The sequence below is a fragment of the Ictidomys tridecemlineatus genome, chromosome 10, assembly GCF_052094955.1.
Source record: "Ictidomys tridecemlineatus isolate mIctTri1 chromosome 10, mIctTri1.hap1, whole genome shotgun sequence".
NCBI classification, from domain to species: domain Eukaryota; kingdom Metazoa; phylum Chordata; class Mammalia; order Rodentia; family Sciuridae; genus Ictidomys; species Ictidomys tridecemlineatus.
This window is the reverse complement of record NC_135486.1, coordinates 38,025,624-38,052,544: the sequence shown is the minus strand read 5'-3', so window position 1 is coordinate 38,052,544 and position 26,921 is coordinate 38,025,624. Positions and strand designations below refer to the sequence as shown.

The 26,921-nt window shown below is 42.5% G+C and overlaps 1 protein-coding gene and 1 non-coding gene across 4 annotated transcripts in view; one reads left to right on the top strand and one right to left on the bottom strand.

Annotated features, from left to right (window-relative positions):
- The window catches only part of Hhat (hedgehog acyltransferase), a 316,410-nt gene that overhangs the window by 272,064 nt on the left and 17,425 nt on the right, over nt 1-26,921 (bottom strand). For all 3 annotated transcript variants that reach the window (XM_078022761.1, XM_040278701.2, XM_078022762.1), the window contains exons 2-3: nt 25,354-25,487; nt 10,257-10,324 (exon numbers count right to left, since the gene is read on the bottom strand). In XM_078022761.1, coding sequence (XP_077878887.1) covers nt 10,257-10,324; nt 25,354-25,444 — 159 coding nt within the window. In that variant the 5' untranslated portion in view covers nt 25,445-25,487. The remainder of the gene's footprint in view (nt 1-10,256; nt 10,325-25,353; nt 25,488-26,921) is intronic.
- On the top strand, nt 1,373-1,488 carry LOC120887755 (U5 spliceosomal RNA). The gene has a single exon (XR_005731081.2). It is a non-coding gene; the product is annotated as a U5 spliceosomal RNA (small nuclear RNA).

Below are 26,921 nucleotides of genomic sequence, written 5' to 3'. Positions count from 1 at the left end.
GCTTCAGAGAACCATGGTATAATAGCCAAAGATCTAACATGGGTGTTATTAAATTTTCCAGAAAGAAAAGAGAAAAAAAAATGGTACTGAAAAAATATTCAAAATAATAATGGCCAAGAAAATCCCAAATTTGGTAGAAGACATAAACCTATAGATTCTAGAAGGTGAATGAACCCCAACCAAATTAAATACACTAATTTAAAAAAAAGACATTGGCAGAATGAATAGTTTAAAAATGACCCAATTCTATGCTGTCTATAGGAAATTCATTTCAGGGGATGAGGATGGAGCTCCGTAGAAGAGCTCCTGCTTAGCATGTGCAAGGCCCTGGGGGAAAAACTAGAAGAAAACCAAAGAATGAAAGAAAGAAACAAATAAAACAATATAGGAAGGCTGAAAATTAAGAATGGAAAATGGAAAGGATAATGCCATACAACATTAATCAAAAGAAAAGGGAATGGCCATAATAATACCAGGTATAGGAGACCAGAGAAAGAACATCACCAAGGTCAAAAACAGTCACTGCGGAATGAGAAAAGGGCCAATCCTCTCACCAGGATCTTACAATCTTCAAGCTGTGTGTTGTCGGAATCGTGTGCCTGCTCCATTGTATCACTGTGGCTTTGAGGTTAGGGATGAGGAAGGTGGAGCAGGTGTGACTCTAAAGAGACAGCACTGTCGTTTGTTGAGGTTCTGTACCTTTGCTGTGTTGTGGTAACATGAATCCACACACGTAACAAAATGGCAGGCAGTTTTACACACATTCACAAATGAGGGCCTGTGATACCAGTGAAATCCTAAAAAGGGCTGGGGGTCATACCAATGCCAACTTCCTGCACTTCACAGTTCACTAGAGTTAAGTTAGATTCCCCTTCAGGAAAGCCAGGCAGAAATACCCAGGACTTCTCAGTACCACTGTTCCACTTCCTGTGAGCACACAATTGTTTCAAAATTAAAAGCCTTTAAGCAAAATGGAAAATGAAAGAAACAAATGGACTCAAAGTCCCAATATAAAAAAAAAGGAACAAAACCAGAGTTTCTTTGGTTGAACCAAGATAAGGATTAGAAGCCAGCCACTCAACCTTTGCTTCGCCCCCTAATGGTGGTTCAGGAAACTGGTGAGTACTAAGGTATAAGTTGATGACTCAGCCTTCTCATTTGCATACCCATAGTACCCTGCACAATCCTTTCAACTTTAAAATATACATATTTTTTTTTTCAGCTCAACATTTCTAACTGTGAAAAATTTAATTACTAATTCCTATACAAACAACTTTAGGCAGTAAATAGCCATGAGGGGTTGGTCTTACAGCCACCATCATTGAACTAGGACTTGCAGTTACTGGCAGAGAGCAGGAACAAAGATAGAAACATACTCTGGTTTCTCTTCAGATCGTATAAATCTTTCGCCTTTTACTAAAGATTTCCGTGGAGAGGAACATTTCTGAGTTTTAAACCAATTTTTTGAGGCCTTGCTTAGGCAAGGCTAATAATGTTGTCACAAAGTAAGACCTTAAGTTTTAAGGATGCCGTATTTGAATAACCTTCATCTACCTCAAATTTTTCAGCAGCTACTGTCATCCCTGAAAGTGGCTTCAGTCAGTTCTCCACTCAGGCAACACCCAGCACATCTCCCTCATGCCCCATGATCTTGCACTTACCTTGCTGCTGCTTCTAATTTCTTTCTAACAGAGAATTATCAACTGTCATGTCATGATTTTAAGAGGTAATAACCTTTTTAACAATGCTGACAGGCACCATTTTTAGGGAAAGTACTGAGAAAAGAAAATGTTTCCCCTCCTCCCTGTTTTCCCATACCACCCCCCAAATTTCAGCTCTGTGTCTCTAAATGCAGCCTACTTGGAATGATCCCTGTCCCCCCCACACACACACACAATCCTATCTGTTAGAGTACTTATAGAACATATGTGTGTGTAAATTAACTTTAATCCACCTCCTAAAGACAGTTTTTAACACTGAAAGTGTCCACCTGAGGAATCCACACTCCAAAAGGCGTGAGTTAGTCGTTGAAAGATCCCAATCAGAAATCCACATCCCAGACATGGCTGCTATTCAAATAATTCCAATAACAGAAATCCACATTTTACTAATGAAAAGAGTGGTATTCAGCATGTGGTGGGTTAAAAATGTTTTCTCAGGCTCCAATATGCTTATAAGAATAAACTGTAGGAATCTTTCAAGTCAGTGCTTAAGCTTTAAGGAGACTGGCCCTAGGTTCAATTCTCAGTACCAAAAAAGAAGAAGAAGAAGAAGAAGGGTTGCTTCTTCAGAGGGCAGCATGGCATTTCTGTAATGCTTGTTGAAAGACCCAGAGACAGGGGGAGGTTCATAAGCTTCAGACCCAGGTTTGAGGATGGGTTTAGTAACTTCTTACTGATAAATGTTTTTACACGTAGCAGGATTCAGATCCAGACTCTAACACACCAGTAGGTAGCAAGGTTGTGGGAGAGAACACATGTAACTTCTATTCACCTCCCACTGCCAGAAGTTGCCCAGAGTAAAACCAAAAAATTGATTTTTCAATAACAATCACCTCACAAGAGCTAACTGCCACCTGTCATTCTCAAATGGAGTCTCAATTTTCTTTTTTAAAAAAAATATTTTTTTAGTTTTTGATGGAGCTTTATTTTATTTTTTATTTTTATATGCAGTGCCGAGAATCGAACTCAGTGCCTCACATACCATAGGCAAGTGCTTTACCACTGAGCCACAACCCCCGCTGGAGTCTAAACTTCTTGAGGAGAGAAACCATGCCTCTGACTTCCCTCATCCCACAGAACTTGTCACCATCGGGACCATAAAGCTGGTAATACGCACATAATTACTGATGAACTGACTGGAGCGTGGCTGAGAAATGTCTCGCCCTTCCCGAGGGAAGATCGTCTTTCATCTCTGCATCCAGCTCCCTGACACACAGCAGGCCTTTGGCGGTGTTTCCTGGGTTGAGGCAGACGTGCGAGTGTGGTCGGGGGCTTCTTGTGAGGGGACATTCTGGCACTGTCTGCTTTGCTTCATGTGTCCAAACTCTGAGCTGACAGGGGGTAGGCCTTTGCTCATTTTCATGAAGCTGCAAGCTCTCAAAAATGATTCCAGTGTTTCTCTGTTGCCTCTGCCTCCCTCCATGGGAGGACAGCAGATTAATATGCACACTGGCTGTGTGTGAGTTTCAGCCTGTCCTTGCAGAAAAATGGATTTTTTACAGCTTTACCCCTTTGCAGAGTGGTATGTTCTTGTGTCCTGTGCCAACCTCAGTGGGCACAGAGAATGTGGGCGGAAGAGTCTCTAAACAGTAGGGGCAAAAAAAATCCAAGGGTTAGTGATGGAAGGAAGGCTCACAAGCACATGTGGGAAAATTCTTGCTCTGTATCATCAGTCCCCCGCCTCCCGTCTAGACTCAGCCTTGCTGGATTTCCATCCTGATATGTGGAAGATTTTCAGGCATGTGGGGAGAAAGGGGGGGGGATGGTGGAGATTTCTTGGTAGTACAGAGTGTATATTGCATTCTTATGTTAAGAAAAAAAAAGAATATACAGTGCAAATGCTAAACTTTGCTTATTAACTCTTGGCCACCAAGTACCCAGCTCTGCTCTCCGTTTGCTGATCTATCTACTACTTCATGTAAAAGAGTACATTTGTTTCATTGAAAAGGTTCTTGAAGAAGCAAGGAGAAAACAAGATGAAGTTAGAACCCAGGGTTTAGCTCTGCAAAACCGAAAGATCAAGTTGGAGGTGACAGGAACAGCAAGATGGGGAGACAGTCAAAGGGCTCTCCCAAGAGCCCACAGAAGAAATGACACTGAAACCCTCCCATGGACTGTCCTTTCTTGGGCCCTCCCCTCCTCACATGCAACCCTCCAGTCAAGCTGAATTGCTCTGGCTCACACCAGGAAGGTCCCCAGGCAGGTCCTCAGGCAGGTCCCCAGGCCTGCTGCTCTGACCACTCACCTTCCTCTGCCCCCCAGCCCACACCTCAGCCTCTGTCCTAGTGAGCCAGGTACAAACCTCCTCTGTTCCACAGTCCCCTGTGGCAGTTGAGTTGCTTACCTCACCATCTCATTATCACCCTCTCCCAATATCCCGAGGTCAGAGGCTGAGCCTGGAACATCCCAGCATCCCCAGCACACGGCCTGGGAGCCTGTTCCTGAGTAGGTGCCCGGTGCGTCTTTGTCAAAGGGATCAAGACAGCATTGTTGATTTTTCAAAGCATTGAGATAAAGAGGCATTTATAAATAAACTGCATCTTACCATCTTTATGCCAAATCCTGAGTAGCTAAAAAACTGTGTCTTAGGAAAGTACCTCTTTTCTGTCTATATTCCAAGACATAACCCATCAAGGGTCCCTTTCTGCCCCTTATGGTTTCTTCCTAGTCCTTCCCACAGACTCTTAAAGTAAAATCCTCTCTGATTTTACTTCTGAAAGAATGTCTTATTCACAGGCACACCCCAATTTCAGCAACCTGCCACAGGAAAAACCTCTTCTCAGGAAAGAAACGAAGAACTGACGACCTGTACATTTGGGACAGATGCATTTCACTTCAAACGCATCCACTCTTTCCTGCAGATAACTTCGTAATGCAAAGGAGCATAACGCTCCTTCCGTGGCATCTCCTTCTGCACTTCAATGCTTCTCTGTAGAGCATGATCTCCTTGCCAGAGAGCGGGAGCCGGTGGCTCTTAACACTCAATCAAGGAAGTAATCACCCACTGAAGGAAACAGTGGCCATCTATTCTGTATCAAGCACTTGCATGCTGGGGTGCTTTATATCCATCATCTCTTTCCCCATAACCACCCCCCCACACCCACATTCCAGATAACAAAACTGAGACTCAGAGGAGGGAAATATTTTCCCAGATGCAGCAAAGTCAGATTTGAACTCAAGTCTACCCAACTCCAAACCTGAGCTTTTTTCATTTGGCTTCCAAGTACCTTGACCGAGAAATAAAAACAGAAGAAAAAAAATTGATAACAATGCAACCCAAAGATGAGAGCTGCAATAGTACCCGTTTGACACAGACCCTGCAGCCTACAAGCACATTCAGAGCATCAGGCAAGGCACATGACACGGAGCCTCTGCAGCTCCTTGCCACCACTAGAGAGAAGACTGTCAAGAAAAAAGAGGAAGGAGGCTGCCGCACACCATGACAGATAATGCCCAAGAGGCAAGGCCCAGGCCACATGCAGTCCCCCAGCACACAACCACTGCAGGAGGCCACTGGAGTCTGTGGGGTCCTGAGGCATGCCCTCTTAGGGCCTGGGAGAGCAGACGAGATGATCAGACCTCAGAGAAGCCCGACAGCCATAACTACACAAGGTCTCTGGAAGGCATCCTGATGTGGACTGTGATCTTCCAAATCCTACCATCACTGACACATGGAGGTCCATGGTAGGGCCCAGCCCCCTTTCCCTGTCCTAAATGCAGCTGCACCTGGCACCTGCATATCCCCAATGTGCCCTTCCCTTTTCCAATCATGGTGACCTGCCCCACCCACAACCCCAAATTAGTGTCTCCTCTACTGAGGAGATCTGGCCAAATCCTACACATGAGCTGGACAGAAGGTCGACCTCCTCCTCCCAGCAGCAGGAGGTGCTCACATGGTCTCTCCTGCTGTGATATGAACACTGTCCACCTAGCATTTACCTACGTGTCTGTCGGTCTGTCTGCCCGCATTTGGGATTGATGCATTTCACTTCAAAGCATCCACTCTTTCCTGCAGATAGCTTCATTAAAATACTCATCTACTCTGTCCCAGGCATAGAAGATACAGAAATTATTAAATTCCAGCCCTGCCTGGGAGACTGACAGTCTAGTGGGAATGGCTAATACAAAATGACACTTTACCAGCCACCTTATAATAATAGGGCATTCGACCAAAGCATCATTATCACAATAGCCTGTTTATTTCCTTCTGCTATGATTTGGATCTAGATGAGTATGTCCCCCAAAGTTTCAAGTGTTGAAATTTAATTCCCACCATGAGGTATGAAGAGGGTGGAAGCTTAATCCAACTCTGGTGTTTAGAGAGGACCTTAGGAAAAAGGTCATTAGGTCATTCTATAAGAAGAGAGACCACACAGACACATGAGCTCTCACTGTCCCTTGCTGTGTGATGCCCTGTGCCACCTTGGGACTCACCCTGACAGCAAGAAGGTTGCTCCGATGGGCACCCAGAAGGTGTTGTCCCAGGTGTTGAGGTTCAGGCCTCTCAACCTTGCACCTAAAGAACTGTGAGCCAAAATAAGCCTCTTTTCTTTATAAAATAGCCTACCTCAGGTATTTTGCTATAGTATGTAAATGGATTAGAACACCTTTGTACCATTTAGCTCAATCTGTGGCTGTTACATTTGCACATTTTTTTAAAATGGTACTAGAAACTGAACCCAGGGGCACTTTACCACTAACCTACATTCCCATCCCTGGTTGTTTTATTTGTTTATTTGTTTGCTTGTTTGTGGAGGCTCTTTTTTTGGGGGGGGGTGTTTCTAATTTTGAGATAGGGTCTTAGACTGGCCTCAAATTTGAGATCTTCCTGCCTCAGTCTCCTGAGTTGCTGGGATTACAGGCAAGCACCACCTTGCCCAGCCTACATTTGCCCATTTATCTGTTGTTGGTCTGTCCCCACTAGGAGACACTAGCATGGAACCTTGTCTCTCTGATTCACTGCTGTTCCCAACATGAACTTAGACACAGAAACACCTTCATTAAAAGCTGTGGAAGGAAGTATAGAGAGAGGTAGGGAAGGGTTGGGGGCTAAGCACACCTTTGAGGTTCAGGCAACACATCCTTGACGGGCAAACCCAGGTGAGATCTGAAGTGTAAGGGCCAGAAAGGGAAGAGGGGAGACACCTCCAGATGAGGAAACAGGATGGGCAGAGGTGAGAATGTCAAGTCAACATGACCAAGGGACCGGGGCAAAGCCCTTCACTGCTGGATAGAACAGCTGTTCTCGCAAGTGGGTGATCCCGCCCCCTGGGAGGCTTTGGCAGCGCCTGGTGACATTCTTAACGGTCAAGACAGGGGAAATACAATCTGATTGGCATTTACTAGGAGAGTCCAGGGATGTCATGCATCCTACAAGGTACAGAGCAACTCCCCAAAAGAAGAATCTTCTGGTCCCAAATGTCCGTGGCGCTGAGGTTCAGCCAGCCATAGACTCATGGGCAAGGAACGGGCTGGCTGGAGAACACGAGCTTTCTTATTAAGGTCACGATTCCTCTTCTGTCCACACTTAACATTTTCCTTTGATTAGAATTCAGACTAAAGGAGCATTTGCTTGCCGCCTGTTAAAGCCTCCAAAATGGGAAATATTCAGTGAGGAGCATCTAGAACCTCAGGGCGTGGTATCAATTTCCTTCATTTGTTGGATACCCACCAGGACCCGTCATTTTCTCTCTAAACTCTAGGACTCCAAACCACCCACCCACATGAAATGTAAACGAATGAGAAAACAGGTGCTCAGTAGCCCCGGGCCGAGGGATAAATTGTCACATGGATAGAGGGAAAGAGAAAGATGTGTTGGGATGGCAAAGGACGTAGTCCTTAGGGCTCCCATGCACATGTATCTGTGCCTTGTGTGTGTGTGTGTGGTTTTTTTTTTTCACGAAGGCAGGGTGGGCCTGACTGTCAACACCCCTGGCCTCTTACGAGGGCCACCAAAGAGAATGGCTGGGGAGAGATCAACTCCCCAGAACTCTAGAGCCTTAGGGGGAGTCAGGCAGCTGGACTAATGGAATTTGGTGGGAGGCAGGAAGTCAGTGAACACAAAGCCCCTTTGTCTAGAAATAGCAGCACACCCTGGGCTGAGCCTGCCCTTGACAATGAAATCCGGCCACAGCTCAAAAACTTGTCAGAGCCTGACCCTGTGTTCATGTTCTCATACTACCTCACAATAGCATCTCTTCAGCTAAAAGTTTCTTGTTCTAAAATCAGTTTGCTTATTTTGGACCCTGGCAAAAAAAAAGAAAAAAAATCTATGTTATTCAGTATTATCTGAAATGCCAGAATTGTGACTACACAGGGAAAAAAAAATCACTGTGTTTTGTTGTTGTTATCATCAGAGATTCAATAGTGTTTTATCTCTAAAGAGAGTCATGAGGGTCATTTCCTGTTACATCCCAAATTCCACCCTGACAGAAACTTCCCAAGTTTCCTCATCTCTGAAATGGGCACAAACCTACCAACCTCCCCTTCTTACTATGAGAGGGCTGTGTGAACAAGAAACATCTACAAAAGGATGCCATGATTGCAAATTCAATTTACATCCAATTTTTCATGGAAATAGTCCAGGGATAGAACAATAAAAGCCAGGAAGAGCACCCCGTGCAATACAGGGCTCTCCTCCTAGTACCAGATAAACATGGGCCTTACGTCAAACATACCGCCTCTGTATAGAGCCAGAGCTGGATGAGGGACAGACCACCCCAGCAAACCAAAATGGAAATTGAAGTAAACTTGTAACAACTCAGCAAGATTGGCAACTGTCAAGGGAGAAAAACAGCAGGACAGGCAGTGCCCAACTCTGAGATGAATTGTCCTCCAAAAGTTCATTGATAAGTAGGATGCTCAGAACTGTACGCATTATTTCATGTCTCAGGCCAGCCCACAAAAGATGATTGAAACGATATCTGGTATGCCGGGGGCCATCCATGAACCGTGCATGGACTAAAGCAATGTTGGAGCCGTTTAGGCAGGAAAGCCTGGTATTAGGAACTCCCTGTAGGAATCCACTGGTTTGAAAATGCCTGGTTCATGTGGGGTCCTACCTAGCTCACCGCTGAAGTTCTAGCATAGCTACATAGGTGGGAGTGACTGGGTGGAGCCACACAGCTTCCCAGAGATGGGTGCGGCTTGCCCAAATGCCCATCAGCCTGTTTACTGCAAGACCCCTGCCACAATTGCAAAGCAAGCTCCAAACCAAGACTCCTCCTGCTGAAACCTTGTCCCTGCCTTTGACGGACTCCCCCTTAAATACAGAATAGGAGCCTTTTTTTTAGTTGTTCAGTTCCAGCCCCTATCTGGACTGGAAGACCCATCAGCTGCTCCTCTTTTTATAGCTAATTTCTGGCTTGGTCTTTTTTTCTTACTAATTATTTCAGACTTTTTAATTTTCCTAGGCAGCTCACACCTCCTGAGCAGGAACCTACTCTGTGAGGTTGCAGGCCACCCCATTATACCATATACTTAGAGTAGAAGTGGTAAAAAGCAGTGCTTTGATATCATTTTTAAAACATTTTGAAGCTGGGTATAGTGGCCCACATCTGGAACCCTAGCAGATGTGGAGGCTGAGACAAGAGGATCACAAGTTCAAAGCTAGCCTCAGTAACTTAGCAAGGCCCTAAGAAATTCACAGAGACTCTCTCTATATATAAAACACACAAAAAAAGGTCTGGGGATGTGGCTCAGTGGCTAAGTGCACCACCTGGGTTTAATCCCCAGTACCAAAAAAAAAAAAAAAACAAGAACATTGAAACAGAAAACAACTACCTAGCTCATAACTGGATTTGACCTTTGACCTGAACCTCAAACCAAGAGCTGGGCTATGGACCTCTTGATATCCAAGTCAGTATTAAAACAGGTTCCTGGGAAACTTACAAGGGAAGAATGAGAAGAATTTCAGGGAAAAAAGGTGCTGATGGAAAGACTGAGGGGTCTACTTAGGGGAGGTTCTGGTGCCCACCTACGACATTCTCTAGCACGGAAGTGCTACCTGTCGTATCAAAAGGTCTGACGGAACAATGGCCATCCTGCCTGCTACAAAATAAACTGCAGCAAAAGACAAAGGAGCCATTCCTCCACCAGGGCAGGGGAGGAAGAAAGGGGTGGCCATTCCCCGCATGCTCCACCACAGCGGGCACAGCGGGGCCCCTGAGGGGCTGAAGGAGGACATTCTCACAGTTGTCAAGGGCAGGCACAGGGAGTGCCCAGGGCCATGGTTGATTCTAATAGATACAGCTAGATCAAGACGGGACTTCCTGAGCTGGACCCAAGTGAAAATTGTACTGACCAATAAGGTTACATAACCAGATTTCTGGTGCCTTAAGAAGAGGCCAAGAACAAGAAAATAACCATGGAGAGTGCCTTATCCAGCCGGACACTCTCATATTTCTACTCTAGGAAGGCACTTTATTCCCGGTTATTGCTGAATACCATACTGTACCTGGCAAACTCCAAATATATAAGTGATACAAAACACTAGATTTGAAAGTTGAGAAAATTCACCATCGGTCCACTTTGTACCTTCTTTAGTCCTCCAAAGAAAGCGTCAGCCTCCAACTCAAATTCCTGGTCCAGTTCCTCTTCATGCTCTGGCAAGAAAAACAGTCTCCATTAGTCACAAGTCTAAACAAACGGGTTGGCTACAGAGCAAAGGCACTAAAAGAAATTGGAGAATGTCCTGCAAAAGCAGACGGGGTGGGGGCACAAGCCCATCACACTCCTTGACCTCCTTTCTGGTTTTCTGGGATCTAAGTTCTTGGAAATACAGGATGGGGCTGGTGGAAATGGCCCTTTCAACTTGTAATTAGGGTCACAGAAGGAGAGGGGATCAGAGGAGAAAAGTGTCCAACACAGGGAAACTGGGGGAGGCTGGTGCAAATTCCCCAGTTGGACAGGTAATTAAATTTGTTTCTATAAGGACTGGTGCCACCAAATGATAGTGATCATGACGATTCTAGGACAAAATGCTCACAAGATAGAATAAAACGGAATCAAATCAGGGTCAGAATGTGTTCCTAAGTTAATGACATGATGGCTTATCTGTTTTTTTAAACAACAAAATCTTCGATTCTTCTTAAGGGTGTGCAATAACCAGACCTCATGTGAGATACTAGGAATGAAAAAATGAAAAAGAATCTGACTGGCAAAGCTCTCAGCCTCTGGGGGCGTCCTGTCCACTGGGGAAGAGACACAAACAGAAAATATGAAACTGCCTTGGGCTGAGTAGTGCCTTGATAGTGGACATAAGAGCTAACCTTGAGGCCTGTGTGATGTCCAGGAGACAGAGGAGTGGGTGGGGGTGGAGCTCAAAGAATGTCCTAAGGGAGAGATAAAGGCATAGGGGTCCTCAGTACAACCGTAGTGACAAAGCCATCAGAATGGCTGTGATTCATTAAAGAGGGACAAGGAATACATAGACAAGGAAAGGAAGAAAACTCTATGCCTATCAGAATTAGAAATAATAATATTTAAAAAAAAAAAACTCCAAAAATTGAGAAGGAACTACCCAGAAGCAAAAACCAAAAGAGGGTGGGGTCACTAAGCATGATCATGAAATGCTGCTGCTTTTTCAGAGTAGGATTGAGGGGCAGACTCACATGCACTAGATGGACGCAGTAGCCCCAGGCCCACACCCCAGGCAACACTGCTCCAAAGAACAAGAGGAAAGGACAGGGTGTTGCACGCTGGCCCAGGGAACCACATCACAGCTCCAGGAACCCATTGATGTGTATCCCACATGCATGGGGTGTCACACAGGGGCATGATGACAGCAGGCGTGCAAGTGTAGTGGGGCACTGGTCTTTTCTGTTACAGCTACACCAAGGCCACATTGTGTGTTTTGCATTGTGCCTGGGCTCCAGTCCAAGGAAACAGTCCATGGGCAACAGACAAGTGACTGCAATCCCACAAAGAAGTAACAGAAAGCTCAGAATTCATTCTGGAGAGAGTGGGAAACCTCTCTGCCTATTCCCTCTTTTATTTCAGCCTCACGCTTACACAAAATGCAAACTCCAGAAACACTGAAATTATGCACAAGTGAAACAAAGCAAAAACTTGAGCTAGTCTCTTCTTTTTAAAAAAGGATATTCATAAATAGCAGTTGACATGCTAATCCCAGACTTCCTGAAATTGTAATATATCTCCCTCTAGTGGGAAAAATTTGCTTGCCACCTCCTACAGGCTCCAAGAAAGGAAATATCCAGCCAGAAGTATTCAGAATTTAAGAACAGAGTATTCCTTTCCTTCATCTAGTGGGAAAAAGTCACCTATGTAAACAGGAAAATCAGGATAAAACCTGCTCAGCAGGGTCCAACAGAAATTCAATCTGAGCCACTAAAGTTTCTTATAGCAACAAAGAAAGAAAAAAAAGGTGAAATTAATTTTATTATATTCTTTTTAAACAAAATAACCAAAACATTATTTCAATATACAATCACTATTAAACAATTATTAATACGTTATTTTACATTCCTTTTGTAATCTTAAATACACACTGTCCTTATAGCACATTTAATTCAGAAGAACCACATGTTAAGTGCTTACTACGCCTAGGTGGCTAGGGATTACCAGATTGGACAACATAATTCCAGGCCAAAAATTCTCCCCCAGTTTTGTAGAATTTCTACAAATCACCCTTGTCTGATTTCTTGATGCAAGCAAATGCTGTACATATGATATTAATGTTAAATTCCAACTCAAATCTATCCATGACCCCTTTAGAAATCATTATCTTTAGACTGTCTGAAGTTAGCTGAAAATTCACAGCTGCAGAATGCATTTGATTGAGCAGAAGCTGAGAACCTGCAGCAACTGATTTTTCTTTGAAGAATGATAGCCCCCCAGACCCTCAGGGACAATTCCTTCCCAGGTTGGGGGCCCACGCCCTCACTCCCATGGGCAGGACTGGAGTTTTCCTCCTGACTCAAATGCAGTCAAGCAGGAGGCTGCTGCAAATGGGTGGAAGCCTTCTATCCCTGGGAATACTCTCCATACCTCACAGGACAGATTGGCAGCAGAGCCAGTCCTTTCCTCTAGTGTCCTGGTACCATTTCCCAAAATTCAGCACTCCACAAAGCTGCCTGAGAGCCTAGGAATGCAGCAATTCCCACTGATGAGCCTTGATTACTAGTCTGTTGTGGATTCCACCCCCCCAATCCCCATCCAGCCCCCAACAAAAGAATACTTCATATCCCCATCCTACCTACTGAGCCAGAGGATTTGCATTTTAATCTCTGCTTATGAGCAATGGTAGTAAACCACTTACTTAAAACCTCTAACTAACCTACCACTTTCACCCTCAAGATTTTGATGGGAAATTAGTTCTGGGGAGGGGGTAATTAGTGGGCAATAATCAGGGAGAAGGGAAAATTCATATTCTCTCTCTCTCTCTCTCTCTCTCTCTCTCTCTCTCTCTCTCTCTCTCTCAACTGATGCAAGCCACTGCACTGTCATAGAGGGGCACACCCACTCATAGTGTTTGTGTCCTGCTGTTTCTATGCGTTTGAAAAATTCCAATCAGCTTCTGCTGATTCTTTATTTCCCTAGGAAGCCAGTGGATACAGCCAACTAGGGCAATAAATGAAAAAGGGGAAGGGGAGCAGAAAAGATGGGCCACTAATGATAAGAAAATGTAACGGGAAACAACTTTCAAATATTCATAGGTAAATTATCATATAGAAGAGTGGTGATAAAGGGCTGGTTTTTCCACGCCATTTGAAGCTTGGGTTTCCCTTTCCTCTATCCCAATCCTCACTTAAGGAATAAAAATGTTATTTAGAAATAGCCTAAGCAAAAGCAAATCAGACATGTAAATAGGATGCAAACCTATACACTTCATAAATGGCTTGCAAACCTCCCCAAAAAGAGCTGCTCACATAAGAAATTCTGAGATCTCTTAGGGCTGACCACCAAGAATGCAATTTCTATGGGAATCCTTACCATTCCAAATGACATTGCAACTGAAAATGGAAACTCTCAAGCTAAGAGAGAACTATGAGGTGTGCTGTTGCATGTGTCGGGTGCAACATGGATCACTGGTGGGCAGCAGTGGGAGAAAGCAGAGGAGGAGTGGGGAGATCCAACACTACGGGTTGCCTTCAAGGGCCCTCAGACCTAGGCCATGTTCCAAGGCACTTATTAAAGAATTTATTTAAAGTATCAGTGAGGCCTGGGGGCACAGTGGCACAAGCCTGTAATCCCAGCAGCTTGGGAGGCTGTGGCAGGAGGATCACAAGTTCAAAGCCAGCCCCAGCAAGAGAGGCACTGAGCAACTCAATGAGACCCTGTCTCTAAATCAAATAAAAAATAGGGATAGGGATGTGGCTCAATGGTTGAGTGCCCCTGAGTTCAATCCCTGGTACCCAAAAAAAAAAAAAGTATCAGTGATAGGGGACAGACAGACATTGAGTGGTAGGAATATGAGCTTAAGGGACTAATTCTGTAAATGGGTCCATGTGTTGACTCCCACAACTTTCTCTTTTAAAAAAGCAATTTACCTGCAGCCCTGCCTGGCTTAAGTCCACAGGATATGCTACATTCTTCCAGAAACTACCTGTTATCTGCAGGAGAAAGGTAGGCCTGAAATGCTGATAAGAAGAACACAAGTTACCCTGAAGCAGATCAGATCTCAGAACTTGGGGAGATAAGGATAATTGCCCCTAACCATAAAAGCTGCAAGACTAGGTCAACATGGGCCAAAGTGACCTAGAGTTGTCATGGCAGTGGGGACTTGAAAGTCTAATGTCATGCTGCTAACAATCAAAAATCCTGGACCAGGTGGACCTGGTCGAGACTCTCTGGAAACTTCCCTGGGACCTCCTAGAAAACCGGAGGACAGGACGTACATGCCATCCCTCTTCTCTCTGAGAGGACCCACTGTCTCCTTTGAGAGAGACCTTCTGAGAGGGTCCCCTTTCCCCTTTACTCTCCCTTGTAATGAACTCATTCCTGTAACTCTGAGCAACACGATCTGAAGTCTTTCTGGCCTGATCCCAAGAATTGGGACTTGGAGGGGACTTTGCACTGCCTCAGTTTCACAGAAGGCTCTAGCCCCATAACATCAGGAGGCAGCGTCTCTGGAACCCCACACACCCCTACATAATATAGGGGAGGACAAACATCTCGTCTTTACCTTTTCTTAGACTTGTGGCTAAAGCCCCTATAATAAAAGACCAACAAAGACAAAAGCATATGAATTTATTTCATGTAAATTTTTTACATGTGATAAAAGAATTTCTGAGATGTCCTTAATCTAAGGGGACAGAGAAGAACAAGGGGAAGAGGTTAATCAATAACAAGCTACAAGCCAAAAACAATGAAAGCTACTCTTCAATGAGTGCTGGAATCTTAAATCCCATCACAGAGGATCAGCAGGGCTGTTTACATATAAACGTTCCCAATTGTTAACTGGACAAATGCAGAAGCAAGTCACTTCCTATGGATCACCCTTCTGACCCCTCACTCTGCTTTGCATAATTCCACCCTTGTCACCCATGACCAATATGAGTTTGGTGTAAACATCTGTGCTTTCCTTCTCCAAAGGAATAAAGATTCTCTTAGTTCTAGGTCCTACAGACATTTTTCCAACCCCTTCCCGGTTCTGCTACCAGAAATTACAGGAACTTGTCCCAGGATCTGGTCTCTTTCCTGACGAGTGTCTGAAACAGCTCAATAAACCCTTGTGTTTCAGAGATTCCCTCAAAGTTTTGGTTTAACACATGACACAGGAGCTTTCATAAGGAAATGAAAACCCAAAGCAATGGTTATACGCTTGCTTGCTGCGATTCCAGGTTTCAGGAAAAGTGGGCGATTGTGGGGAAATATACAGGCAACCAGTATGATCTTGTGATAAGAAACTGGGGGAGGGGCTGGGGCTCAGCAGTAGAACACTCGCCTAGCATGTAGGAGGTGGCTGGGTTTGATCCTCAGCACTACATAAAAATAAGTAAAATAAAATAAAGGTATTATGTCCAACTACAATTTAAAAAAAAAAAGAAAGAAAGACAGAAACAACCAGGCCTGATCTTTTTTAGGTTCTCCTGTATCCCTGTATCTTCAGAGAACAGGATCTTTCTTTCCTCCAGGTAGATAAAGGGCAACTCCCTATTAGAGGTCTCATTACCAACCTCAGGGGAGGGTCAGAAAATCCTTCCTAGGTTTTATGACATGTCTCAAGGAAAAAGGGTAGACAGCAGGTGAGACTGACTTCCTGCTACTTGGCATTTCTCAAATGCCAGGGTACCAGACTTGGGGTATTGTTCCTGAACCCCATCACCTACTTTAAGGACCAGTATCAACAAGGGGGAAAACACCAGAAAAGGAAGACAGTGACTCACTAGTTTCCCAAGGCCCTGGCCACAGGTAACAGGGCAGACAATGGTCAGGTACAAAGTGAAGTGTCACCAAACAGGATGCTTGGAACCTTGGCTGCCGTGTCACTCCACCTATCACACTGCAACAGGCTGTCCAGTCCTTGGCTCCTGTGGGACCGTGGACTTCCACAGAGCCTTGTAACTGAGGGGTCCCTGGTTGTCCCACCCTTGGTGAGCCAGCTCCCCTGGTTCCTAAGGCAAGGCCACCTGTTGAAGGACAGGACCTATTGGCTTGGTTTCCCCACCCTGTTCTCAGGTTTCCAGAATGACCAACTATCTTGCAACCACACTTCACTAATCACAAGAGGAAGTGGGAAAATTTTTCTCCTAACAAAGCCCACACCCTTCAAGAGGTTCCTATTGAACAAATTGTGTGAAAGAAAGAACTAATCCATAAATGAGCTGCTCTGCCCTTTTCACATAAACTGAGATGAGGAACAGTGAATCCCACCCGTGAGTACAGGAAAAAAGAAAAGGCAGAAAGTAAAAGTGTTCAATTATCGTTACATCCCACTTGGAGATGCCTGCTATATGAAAACAAAGAAACTGGGGGTTGCAAGTCAAATAAATACTTTACACCATAAAAATCAGACTCTTTAACCGGCAGGGCTCCCTGCATTTGAGAGTTTATTTAAAGAAACATTAACTTCATATCACTGAAGATTAAAGAAATGATAATAAAGCTCCTATGAAGTGAGAACACAAGTCGATGGAAAGCACAGTTCCATTTATAAAAATATGGTTAGTCTAACTTTCCAGGAAGGTAGTAACTGCAGAGAAGAAGGTGTGCTTGGACTCCATGATGTCAGAAGGACCTAGGGTGGCTGTTATTCATTCAAAAATAATCTTCAGAAACAGAACACAGAAAAAAAAATGGTAGAATTTACAAATAAATCCAAGAACTTGTTCTTTGAGAAAGAAAGTAAACCTACTAGATAAATCTTAAAACAGGTGAAATGAAACGCATACATTATCCAAAAACATTATGAGAACCACCATTTGACCCAGCTATCTCACTCCTCTGTCTATACCCCAAGAATTTAAAATCAGGATACAACAGTGACATAACTACTCAATGTTTATAGCAGCTCAATTCAAAATAGCTAAACTACAGGACCAACCTAGATGCCCTTCTATAGATGAATGGATAAAGAAACTGTGGTATATACATGCAATGGAATATTCTCAGCCTTAAAGAGAAATGAAATTATAGCATTTGCAGGTAAATGGAGGGAGTTGGAAAATATCGTGCTAATCAAAGTAAACCAATCCCAAAAAAAACAAAGTTTGAATGTTTTCTATGATAAGTGGATGGTGATCCATAATGTGTGTAGGGGAGGCAAGGGAAGAATGCAAGAACTTTGGATTGGGCAGAGGACAGCAAGAAGAGAGGAGGGGCTGTGGGGTTGGAAAGATGGTGGAATGAAACAGACATTATTACCCTATGTGTGTGTGTGTGATTGCATGAATGGTGTGACTCTGCATTGTGTACAACCAGAGAAATGAAAAGTTGTGCTCCATGAGTGTAAGAATGAAATAAATTAATTAAAATTAAATTTTTTAAAAAAAAACATCATGAGAACATGATACAACTGTGTGTTAGTACATTTGAAAATCTCTGTGATATGGAAAAATACAAATTGCCCCAACTGACTTAAGAAGAAGAGAATTCTAAATATACCAATAACCCTGAAAGATATGGGAAAGTTTTCAATGGCTCGACTGCCAAACAGACTTCATGCCTTGACAAACTTACAAGTGAATGATCCAAAGCTTTGAGGACACAGACATATCATACATTAGCTTCACAGTATTATTTTTTAAACTTTAAAAAGTAATCTTCCCCATGTGTTTTATAAAGCTAGCAGAGTGCCAAGATTGAAATCTGAGGATAAAATTACAGGCCAATCAATCTCACTTAGAAATTAGTATTAAAAAAAAAAAAACTTGGGGAAAGCAGTGAATTTTAAAATCCCATGGTCATGGCCAGTTTATTGTAGGAGTCTCTGGAGTTTGCGACTGAAAAGCTGATTACTCTTAAATGTCATACTGATGGAACAAAGGAGGGAAACCAGGGACTCTTCTGAATGGGAGCTTTCAAGATTGAAAAAAATACCACTTTTAAAAGGAAATCAGAAGGAATCCTTAACATGGTTCTTTAATGATAAATAAGTAAAACTTGCACAATCTCTCACTAATGGTGAAAGCAATATGAGGATTTCCATTTAGGTTAGAATTAAAGCAGAAAAACCACCAACTATTATATGGTCCTAGAAGGCCTAGCAAAGTAAAAACAGATGAAGCAAAGTCATTATCTGTGGATGGTGTTATCTAAACAGGAAAAAAAAAACACAAAAACAAGTGATAAGTAATGGAAATATAAAAGAAATACATAAATACCTTTACCATAGACCAGAAATAATCAGATGGAAAATATCCCAATCCTAAGAGGAGAAAACAGACTCATAAATAATCTTAAAAATTTTAGGGCTGGGGATGTGGCTCAAGTGGTCTCACGCTCGCCTGGCATGCGTGTGGCCCAGGTTCGATCCTCAGCACCACATACAAACAAAGATGTTATGTCCTCCGAAAACTAAAAATAAATATTAAAATTCTCTCTCTCTCTCTCTCTCTCTCTCTCTCTCTCTCTCTCTCTCTCTCTCTCTCTCTTAAAAAAAAAAATTTAGCAGGATCTATTTTGAAGAAGACCATGAACCTTCATTAAGGGAAATAACAAGATTTTAAAGAAAAGAAAGGGGATACAATATTGTATTCCTGGAAGGAAAGATACAGTGTTGTAAAAATATAAACAATTTACAAATTACTTTCTAGTCTATTGTGATTCCTATGAAAACCTACTGAGATTTTTTTTTTTGGAACTTGGAAATTTCAAAGATATGTCTAGGAAAAATAAACCAGTAAGAATAGCTAAGAAACACTTATATATTTGACAAAGCAAAAAATATTAAAATAGCACAGTACTAATATATGAATTGATTTCTCAATCAATGAAACTGAAGAGACAGTCCCCAGACAGTCTGGGATTTAAAAATTTAAGACATGATCAAGATTGTACCATAAGCCAATGGAGAAAGGGACTTCATAAATAATGTGAAGTTAACTATTTGTGGAAAAAAACAATCTGACTTTTCATCTCACATTACATGCCAAGTGCATTTGCAATGGATTAAAACATAAAGGCTCCAGTGTTCAGACATCACCTGAGAGTAGGCGGGGTCTAGGAAGAACCTGGAAGGTGTTTGTGCAGTTTCACTCCATACAACCTGAAAAACCTCTGAGAACAGCAATCAGAGACAACAAATCCCTTCCTTACAAATTAAAGGAGCTAAGCATCCAACTCGTGAAGTTGGAATAAAAAGGAGGAGAGCCAACCCAGAGAAACAAAAAGGGAGGAAATAATAAGGGCAGAAAATCAATCAATTGGAGAAAAAGAAACAACGGTGAAATCTAATAGTCAAAAGCTGAAAAGATGAATGCAATTTCTGGCACAGTGGATCAAAGAAAGAAAAAATATATAAGGGAAGAAGGAGAAAGAACAAAAGAGGGAGTAAGGGAAAAAGAAAAAAATTTTAAAATACAATATGGCAGGGGATGGGGAGTGGGGAGCCCAGCTCCAGGGGGAACAGAGAAATGAAAGTAAAATTAAACACACACACACACACACACACACACAATAAAAAAGAAAGGACAATTAAAGAAACCATAAAAAAAAAGCTTTTAATATTATGAACTATATACTAATCAAATTTAAAAGCTGCATAAAACAGACTCCTAGAAAGCTACAAACTGTCAACGTGGGAACAAGAAGAAATAAAATATTTAAGTAGGAACCAACAGGTAGTAAAATGAACGGGTCATTAAAGGATTCCCTCTCTCCCTCTCTCGTGTTTTAACAGGTAACCTCCTATCATCCATTGTTTTCACTAGTAGGAATTCAGTTAGTTGCACTTCCAGTTTTTCATTAAGCTGATAGTGTCACAAAAATAGATGGTCCTCTTTTAGGCACAGGCATTCATCCTTTCAAGGCTTATTATGCAAGCCTTTAAGGCTTGGCAGGATACATTATAAGTTGCGTGGTACACTGCAACTTTCCCCATGTTCAGGGTAAGCAGAGAGATAAGTGTTTCCACCTCTCCTAAAACATCAGCACAAATTTAATCCAGTAGCTATTGAATTTAATTATTTAAATTTAATCCAATAACACCAGGGGCGAGCCACCCGGCACAGCAGATCACCATCACCTTCCCCAAAAAGTTCTTTATGACTTAGAGATATTCTAGATTTGGTAGAATTAGGGAGAATAGGGGGATTCTGTTCAATCCCTGCTATAAATTTGTCAAGAGATTCCATTTGACTGAGACTGTTAAAATCAATCTGCTGTCCCTCATGGCCTGCCAGTTCTGCAACTATTGAGGCCTCCGTGGACAAGATGCCTGCCCCAAGCCCAGAAAAAAGAGCAGCCCTGCAGATGTCCACCACAGGCATTTCACTTCACAAGTACATTATGAGCCTCTAGTTTATTCTAGACACTGTGCTTGCACCAGATAGAAGGATTCCAGAAAAGTTCACCAAGGAGAAAATTTTCCCAGTGTCCTACCTCTAAAATGTAGGTTAGTGGCACTTTTTCTTGGGCTAGTAAGTGAAATGAGGAATCAAGAAGGCTTGGCATCACACCAATAAAGCACACTTCATCAAGGCAGGGAGATCCAGCTTCCGTGAACTGAACTGGCCAAAGGATTAGAGGAAGATAGTTTCCGACAATGTTCTGAGAAACATTTTGGCACCGACAATCAGAGGGATAAAAGCAGCTTTGGGCTGCAAAGTGTTCAGTAATATGCCAAGGAGCATTCAGCTTCTGAGCCATCTGAGGCACAGAAGGTTTTATACCCCAAAACAGAGGAAGCCCCACCCCCAACCTGGAAGCTACCACTTGTGTAAGAAGGAATAAAATAATTTGCTCCACTGAAATAAAAATTTTCAGCTTAAAGTTTAATAGTAGAACAGACAAAAAGAATCTCCCCTTTAAAACAAGCTGACTTAGGAAACATCAATTAAGATGAGTGGTAGAATAGAAAAAGGATTAGGTCTAGATGAAAAGACCTGGGTTTCCACCTCCAGTCCATTAAAGTATAGGTATAGCAAGGTTGCAGAATATAAGGTTAATATACAAAAGTCAACTGCTTTACTATATGCTAGCAATAAATAAATGGAACTTGAAATTAAAACAGTGCCATTTACATTATCTCTCCAAAAAATAAAATATGTAGGTATACATCTAACCAAATATGTACACGATCTACATGATGAGAAATACAGAACTCTCATTAAAAAATCAAAGAACTAAACAAATGGAGAGACAGTCCATGCTTCCACTAGACACTCAATATTGAAGAAGTTCTCCAATTTTAATCTTCAGATTCAATGTAATCCAAATCAAAATCCCATTGCATTATTTCGTAGATATTGACAAAGTGACTGTCAAGTTTATAGAGAGAGGCAAAGATTCTTGAATAGCCAACATGATATTGAAGAAAGTCAGAAAACCGTCACTGCCTGCCTTCAAGATTTTAATGACAAAGGTACAGTAATAAAGAGAGTGTGGTATTGGTCAAAGAACAAATAAGTCACTGGAGCAGAATAGAGAGCCCAAAAATAGACCCACATAAACATAATCAACAGATTCAGAGAAAGAACAAAGGCAATACAATAGAATAAAGACAGTCTTTTCGACAAATGGTCCTGGAACAACTAGACATCCATGTGCAAAGAAAAAAAAAATCTTTCACAAAAATTAATCAAAATGGAACATAAATCTAAAAGTAAAATGTAAAACTTCCGGAAGATAACATAGGAGAAAACCTAGATGATATTAGGTGTGGTAATGACTTTTTTGGCATGATCTCTGAAAGAAAGAATTGATAAGCCAGACTTCATTTAAATTAAAAAGAATAATAATAATAAATTGAAAAGAATACTGTCAGGAAAATGAAAAGACAAGCCACGGAATAGGAAAAAAAATATTTGCAAAAGGTGTATCTGATACATTTTGGAAGTATTACCCAAAATACACAAAGATTTTATATACTCAACTTTTTTTTATGAATCTTTAAGCTCAACATTATCAAAATGAACCATCCAATTTAAAAATGGGCCAAAGACCCAAACAGCTAGTCAAAGAAGATATACAAATAAGCATATGAAAAGATGTTCCATGTCCTATGTCATCAAATGTAACAACAGGACACCACTACACACCTATGAGGACAGCCAAGAACCACAGCTCTGACAATAGCAATTGCTGACAAGGATGTGGAGTAACAAGGATTGCTACTCATTGCTGAGGGGCACACAAAATGGTACAGCCACCTTGTTTGACAGTTTGGCAGTTTCTTACAAATATAAACATACTCTTAATCGTATGATCAAGTAATTGTATTTCTTGTCATTTACCCATATAAGTCAGAAACTTAGTCCACACAAAAACCCACACAAAGGGGCTGGGGATATGGCTCAAGCGGTAGCGTGCTAGCCTGGCATGCGTGCGGCCCGGGTTCGATCCTCAGCGCCACATACAAACAAAGATGTTGTGTCTGCCGAAAACTAAAAACTAAATATTAAAATTCTCTCTCTCTCTCTCTCTCTCTCTCTCTCTCTCTCTCTCTCTCTCTCTCTCTCTCTAAAAAAAAAAAAAAAAAAAAAGTAAAACTTTGCAGGGCACAGGGGCACACGCCTCTAATCCCAGCAACACCTAAGGCTGAAGCAGGAGGATCACAAGTTCGAGGCCAGCTTCAGCAACTCAGAAAGACCCTCAGCTACTTAGTAAGCCCCTGTCTCAAAATAAAAAATAAAAAGAGCTGGGGATGTGGCTCCGTGGTTATGTCCCCTGGTTTCAATCCCTGATATGTATATGGATGCATATATGTAAAGCCTATTTTCCAGAAGGGGAAAATTCTCCCAGAACAGTGAGAAATAATAGATAGCGGGTATTATTTTAAATCACAAGATTTTAGGATAATTCATTGTGCAGCAATCGATAACTAAGACACCCATCTATGGAGGAGACTGATTAATTGCTAATATCCATTCTTGCTTTCTCCCTCTATCATAAAACCATTGAGTTTACACTGGAAAAATGACCTCCTAGTGGAAGATTATGCTTCCTAGCTTCTTTCTCAACTAATGTGGCCACAGGACTAGGTTCCAGTAAATGGGACACAACTGAATATATATGACATAAGCAACTTTCAGGTCACTTTCTTAAAAGGAGTTGACTCTCCTCCCCTTCCATCCTTTGACTCCTGGAGCAGCCCCGGTGCATGAGATGGAGCTCTGTGCTAAGGACCTCAGAGGGACACAGGAGAAGGAACCAGGATATCTAATGCCACCTAGACACCATAGCCACTGTGGACCACAGTTATCTGGGATGTCATTCCTGTTGCCAAACCTGTCTTCTAAGTCATGTACTATCTCATCTTTGGCTATGCCAAAGATTCAATGAGATGAGAAACACAAAGTAGCCAACATGGTGTGTGACACAGCAGGTTCATTTCCTCTACATGGGCTGAGAGACCAGAGCTTCAGCAGGAAACACAACTGCGTGGCCAGCCCTGATCAAAACCAACCCCCCTCTACTTTAGTCAGTCCCTGCCATCAAGCCCATGGCTTTAATTGGGATGTGAGTAAAATGGAGAGAAAAGTCAATACTGGTGATCTGTATCCAAACCAATCCTGGTGATCCATAAGGTAGTCTGCACACAACAGACAAGAGACACTCTGTGGTGCTTCCCCAAACCTAACATTGCCATTTTATTTTATGGTAGTTCTGGGGATCAAACCCAGGGCCTTGCACATACTGAGCATGTACTCTACTTGGAGCTATACCCCTGGCTTCTACTTTTTCCATTTGAAGTGACCTCACCTACTTTTAAAACGTTTCTCCCTCCTTTAAAATGAAATCCAAATCCCTCAGTAGAATATACAATGTCTTTCACAATCCATAGCTTTTTGATCTGAGTTCAACTATTTCCACCCCCTCATCATATCCCACATTCCAGACATACACTACATCCCATGAGTGGTTTGCAGTTCCTAGATCATATTTCACTTTCTCATGTCCCAATGGTATTACACTAGCTTGTCCACTCGCCAGCAAAGCCATCTCTAGCCACAGCTCCTCAACTCTCCTCTCTACTTGACTAGCTCCTGCCCTTCTTTAGGACAACCTCCACAATCTCCATTATATCTAAGAAATTGTCCCTAACTATGGTAGAGACTACCCCCGGTCCCTCCAAAATTCTTTTAGATTTTAGGTAGCACATGGTCACTAAGCTAAGGACTATACTTCCCAGTCTCCCAGCTGTGGCCATGTGGCTCAGTGCTGACCAACTGGACCAAATGAGCAGGAGTGACAGGTACTCTTGCCAAACTGCTGTCAAAAGAAAAGCGGGACCCTGTTCCCCTTACTATGGGCTAGAATATGAGTTGGGGTAATTCACCTCCAACACACAGACAACAGCAACACATTAAATATGGCAGAACGAGAAGATAAAAGGAAGCAGGGTGTGGTGGTAGGTTCTTACAGTCCCAGCCACTTGGGAGGCTGAGATGGAGGACTGATTAAGTCCAGAGGCTCGAGGCCAGTCTGGGGAACACAGCAAGTCTCTGACTAATGAAAAAATAAAGAAGATAAAAAGAGTCTGAAACACTAACACCTTCAAACTGTCTCCATATGTCTGAGATATGCCTGAAAAGAATGTTGGTGAAAGAGAAATTTAAAAGTTATACTTCAAATTCCTAAGGCAAGTTCCCTCCAGGGCCTTCAACAGCTATTGAATCAAATCCTCCGATTACAGGAGAGGCTAGGGGTGTAGCTCAGGGAAGAGCATATGATCAGCATGCACCAGGCTCTGGGTTCTGTCCCCAACAACTGCATATACATACACATACACACACACACACACACACACACACACACACAAACACACACGTAGCAGCAGCTATTACAGGAGATGAGTCACAAAATCACCTAAAAGACCACAGCATTGAGATAAAGCATGTCATGAACTCAGGTCATTAATTCAAACTATGAGCAAAAGAAAAGCAGGATCCAAGTCATCCTAATCCTATGGAACCATCTTCCTGAATCTTATATCTGTGGGCATTCCCTCCTCGCTTTTTTTTTTTTTTTTTTTTTTGTGATAAGAGATCAGAAAAGCTTGGATCCTTACCTCTGGAGACTTTGTAAACTTCATAGAAAGAATAGAAGTGGAAGCCTAGTGAAGCCAGCAGGTAAAGAGATAGTTCCCATCGGGACAGCATTGTTCCTTCTCAGGATGGTTCTCAATGTCCACAGTGAGAGGTTCTAGGAAGAGAAAATGATAAAACATGAGACCATGGACTTGACCCTAGATAATAGCCATATATATATTTATTTATTTATTTTAGTTGTAGATGGACACAAAACCTTTAATTTATTTATTTTGATGTGCTGCTGAGGATCAAACCCAGTGCCTCCCATGTGCTAGGCAAGCGCTCTACCACTGAAACACAACCCCAGCCCAGGTAATACCCTCTTAACATCACTGCACTTTGTTCATACTCCCAGGGACCCTTCACTATTCAAGGTGAGCGAACTTGACCCGGATCAAACCTCCTCCTTCCGAGGACCTCACCCCATCCTGCATCCAACACACACACACATACTCATTCCTGCTAGAGGTGGTTAGGTCTTCCCCCAGCACTGCCCAGGGCCTTCTATCACAGTACGTAGCAGAGAGTTCTCTCCTTTTGTGTGATATCCATCTCCCCTGTAAAGTAGACCTTTGGAGAGCGGGAATCATGATTTCTGACTCCCCAGCACCTACAAATGTGCCTGGAATGTGGCAAGAAGGAATAACCAAGAACTCCATGAATAATAAATGGCTTCAAAAGATTGAATAAAAGAAAAGCACAAATAAAATCTCCAAGCCTCTTCTAAGCCAACAGCCTCAAGCTCCCCATTCTTCTCTTTAAATGTCATCCCATAGTTGTGGATGGGGATGGTCTAATAAAAACTACCTTCCACATATCTGTGAACTCCTTAAGTGAAGATTACTGACATGACCCTGGACACCTGTGGCAGACACTGCCCACCCATCCCCAATGATACTCAGTCTCCCTGCTTTAGTAATTGAATTTCTATCTGGACACATGGAACTGAGCTCAAAAGTACTCCCTAGCCAAGTGGACACTGAATAGTTCTGCCCACAGGGATGTGCATACAGAGATGTGAGGCTGTGGTCATTGTCTTCTTTTCATCCCTTTCCGAATGATCAGAGTTGGGACAGCCACTTTGGGCCAAGAGATAAAAGCCACATGAAAAAGAAGATAGACACTGGGTTAGTGGCTCAGTGGTAAGCATTCGCCTAGCACGTTTGAGGCCCTGGGTTGGATCCTAGCACCACATAAAACAAAAAAATAAATAAAATAAACTTGTATCTAACTATAACTAAAAATTTTTTTAAAAACAAAAGAGACACCTCCATCCCTGGCTCCATGTACCAACCTACCCCCTAAAACTGTCCTGGACCATTTCTACCTGGACTATTACATGAAAGAGAAATGTACTTGTAGGTTGTTTAAGCCTCTACTAGTCCAAATAGATGGCATTACTGTTTTCTAAGTAATGAAAGAGATAAAGGAAACTTAGGTCTAAAAATTCTGCAAATTCAATGATCCCAAATATTCCCAAGTAACAAAGAATTAACTAAATTTAAGCTCTTTTATAAATCTCATTGCTTTACTCAACATGAAATAC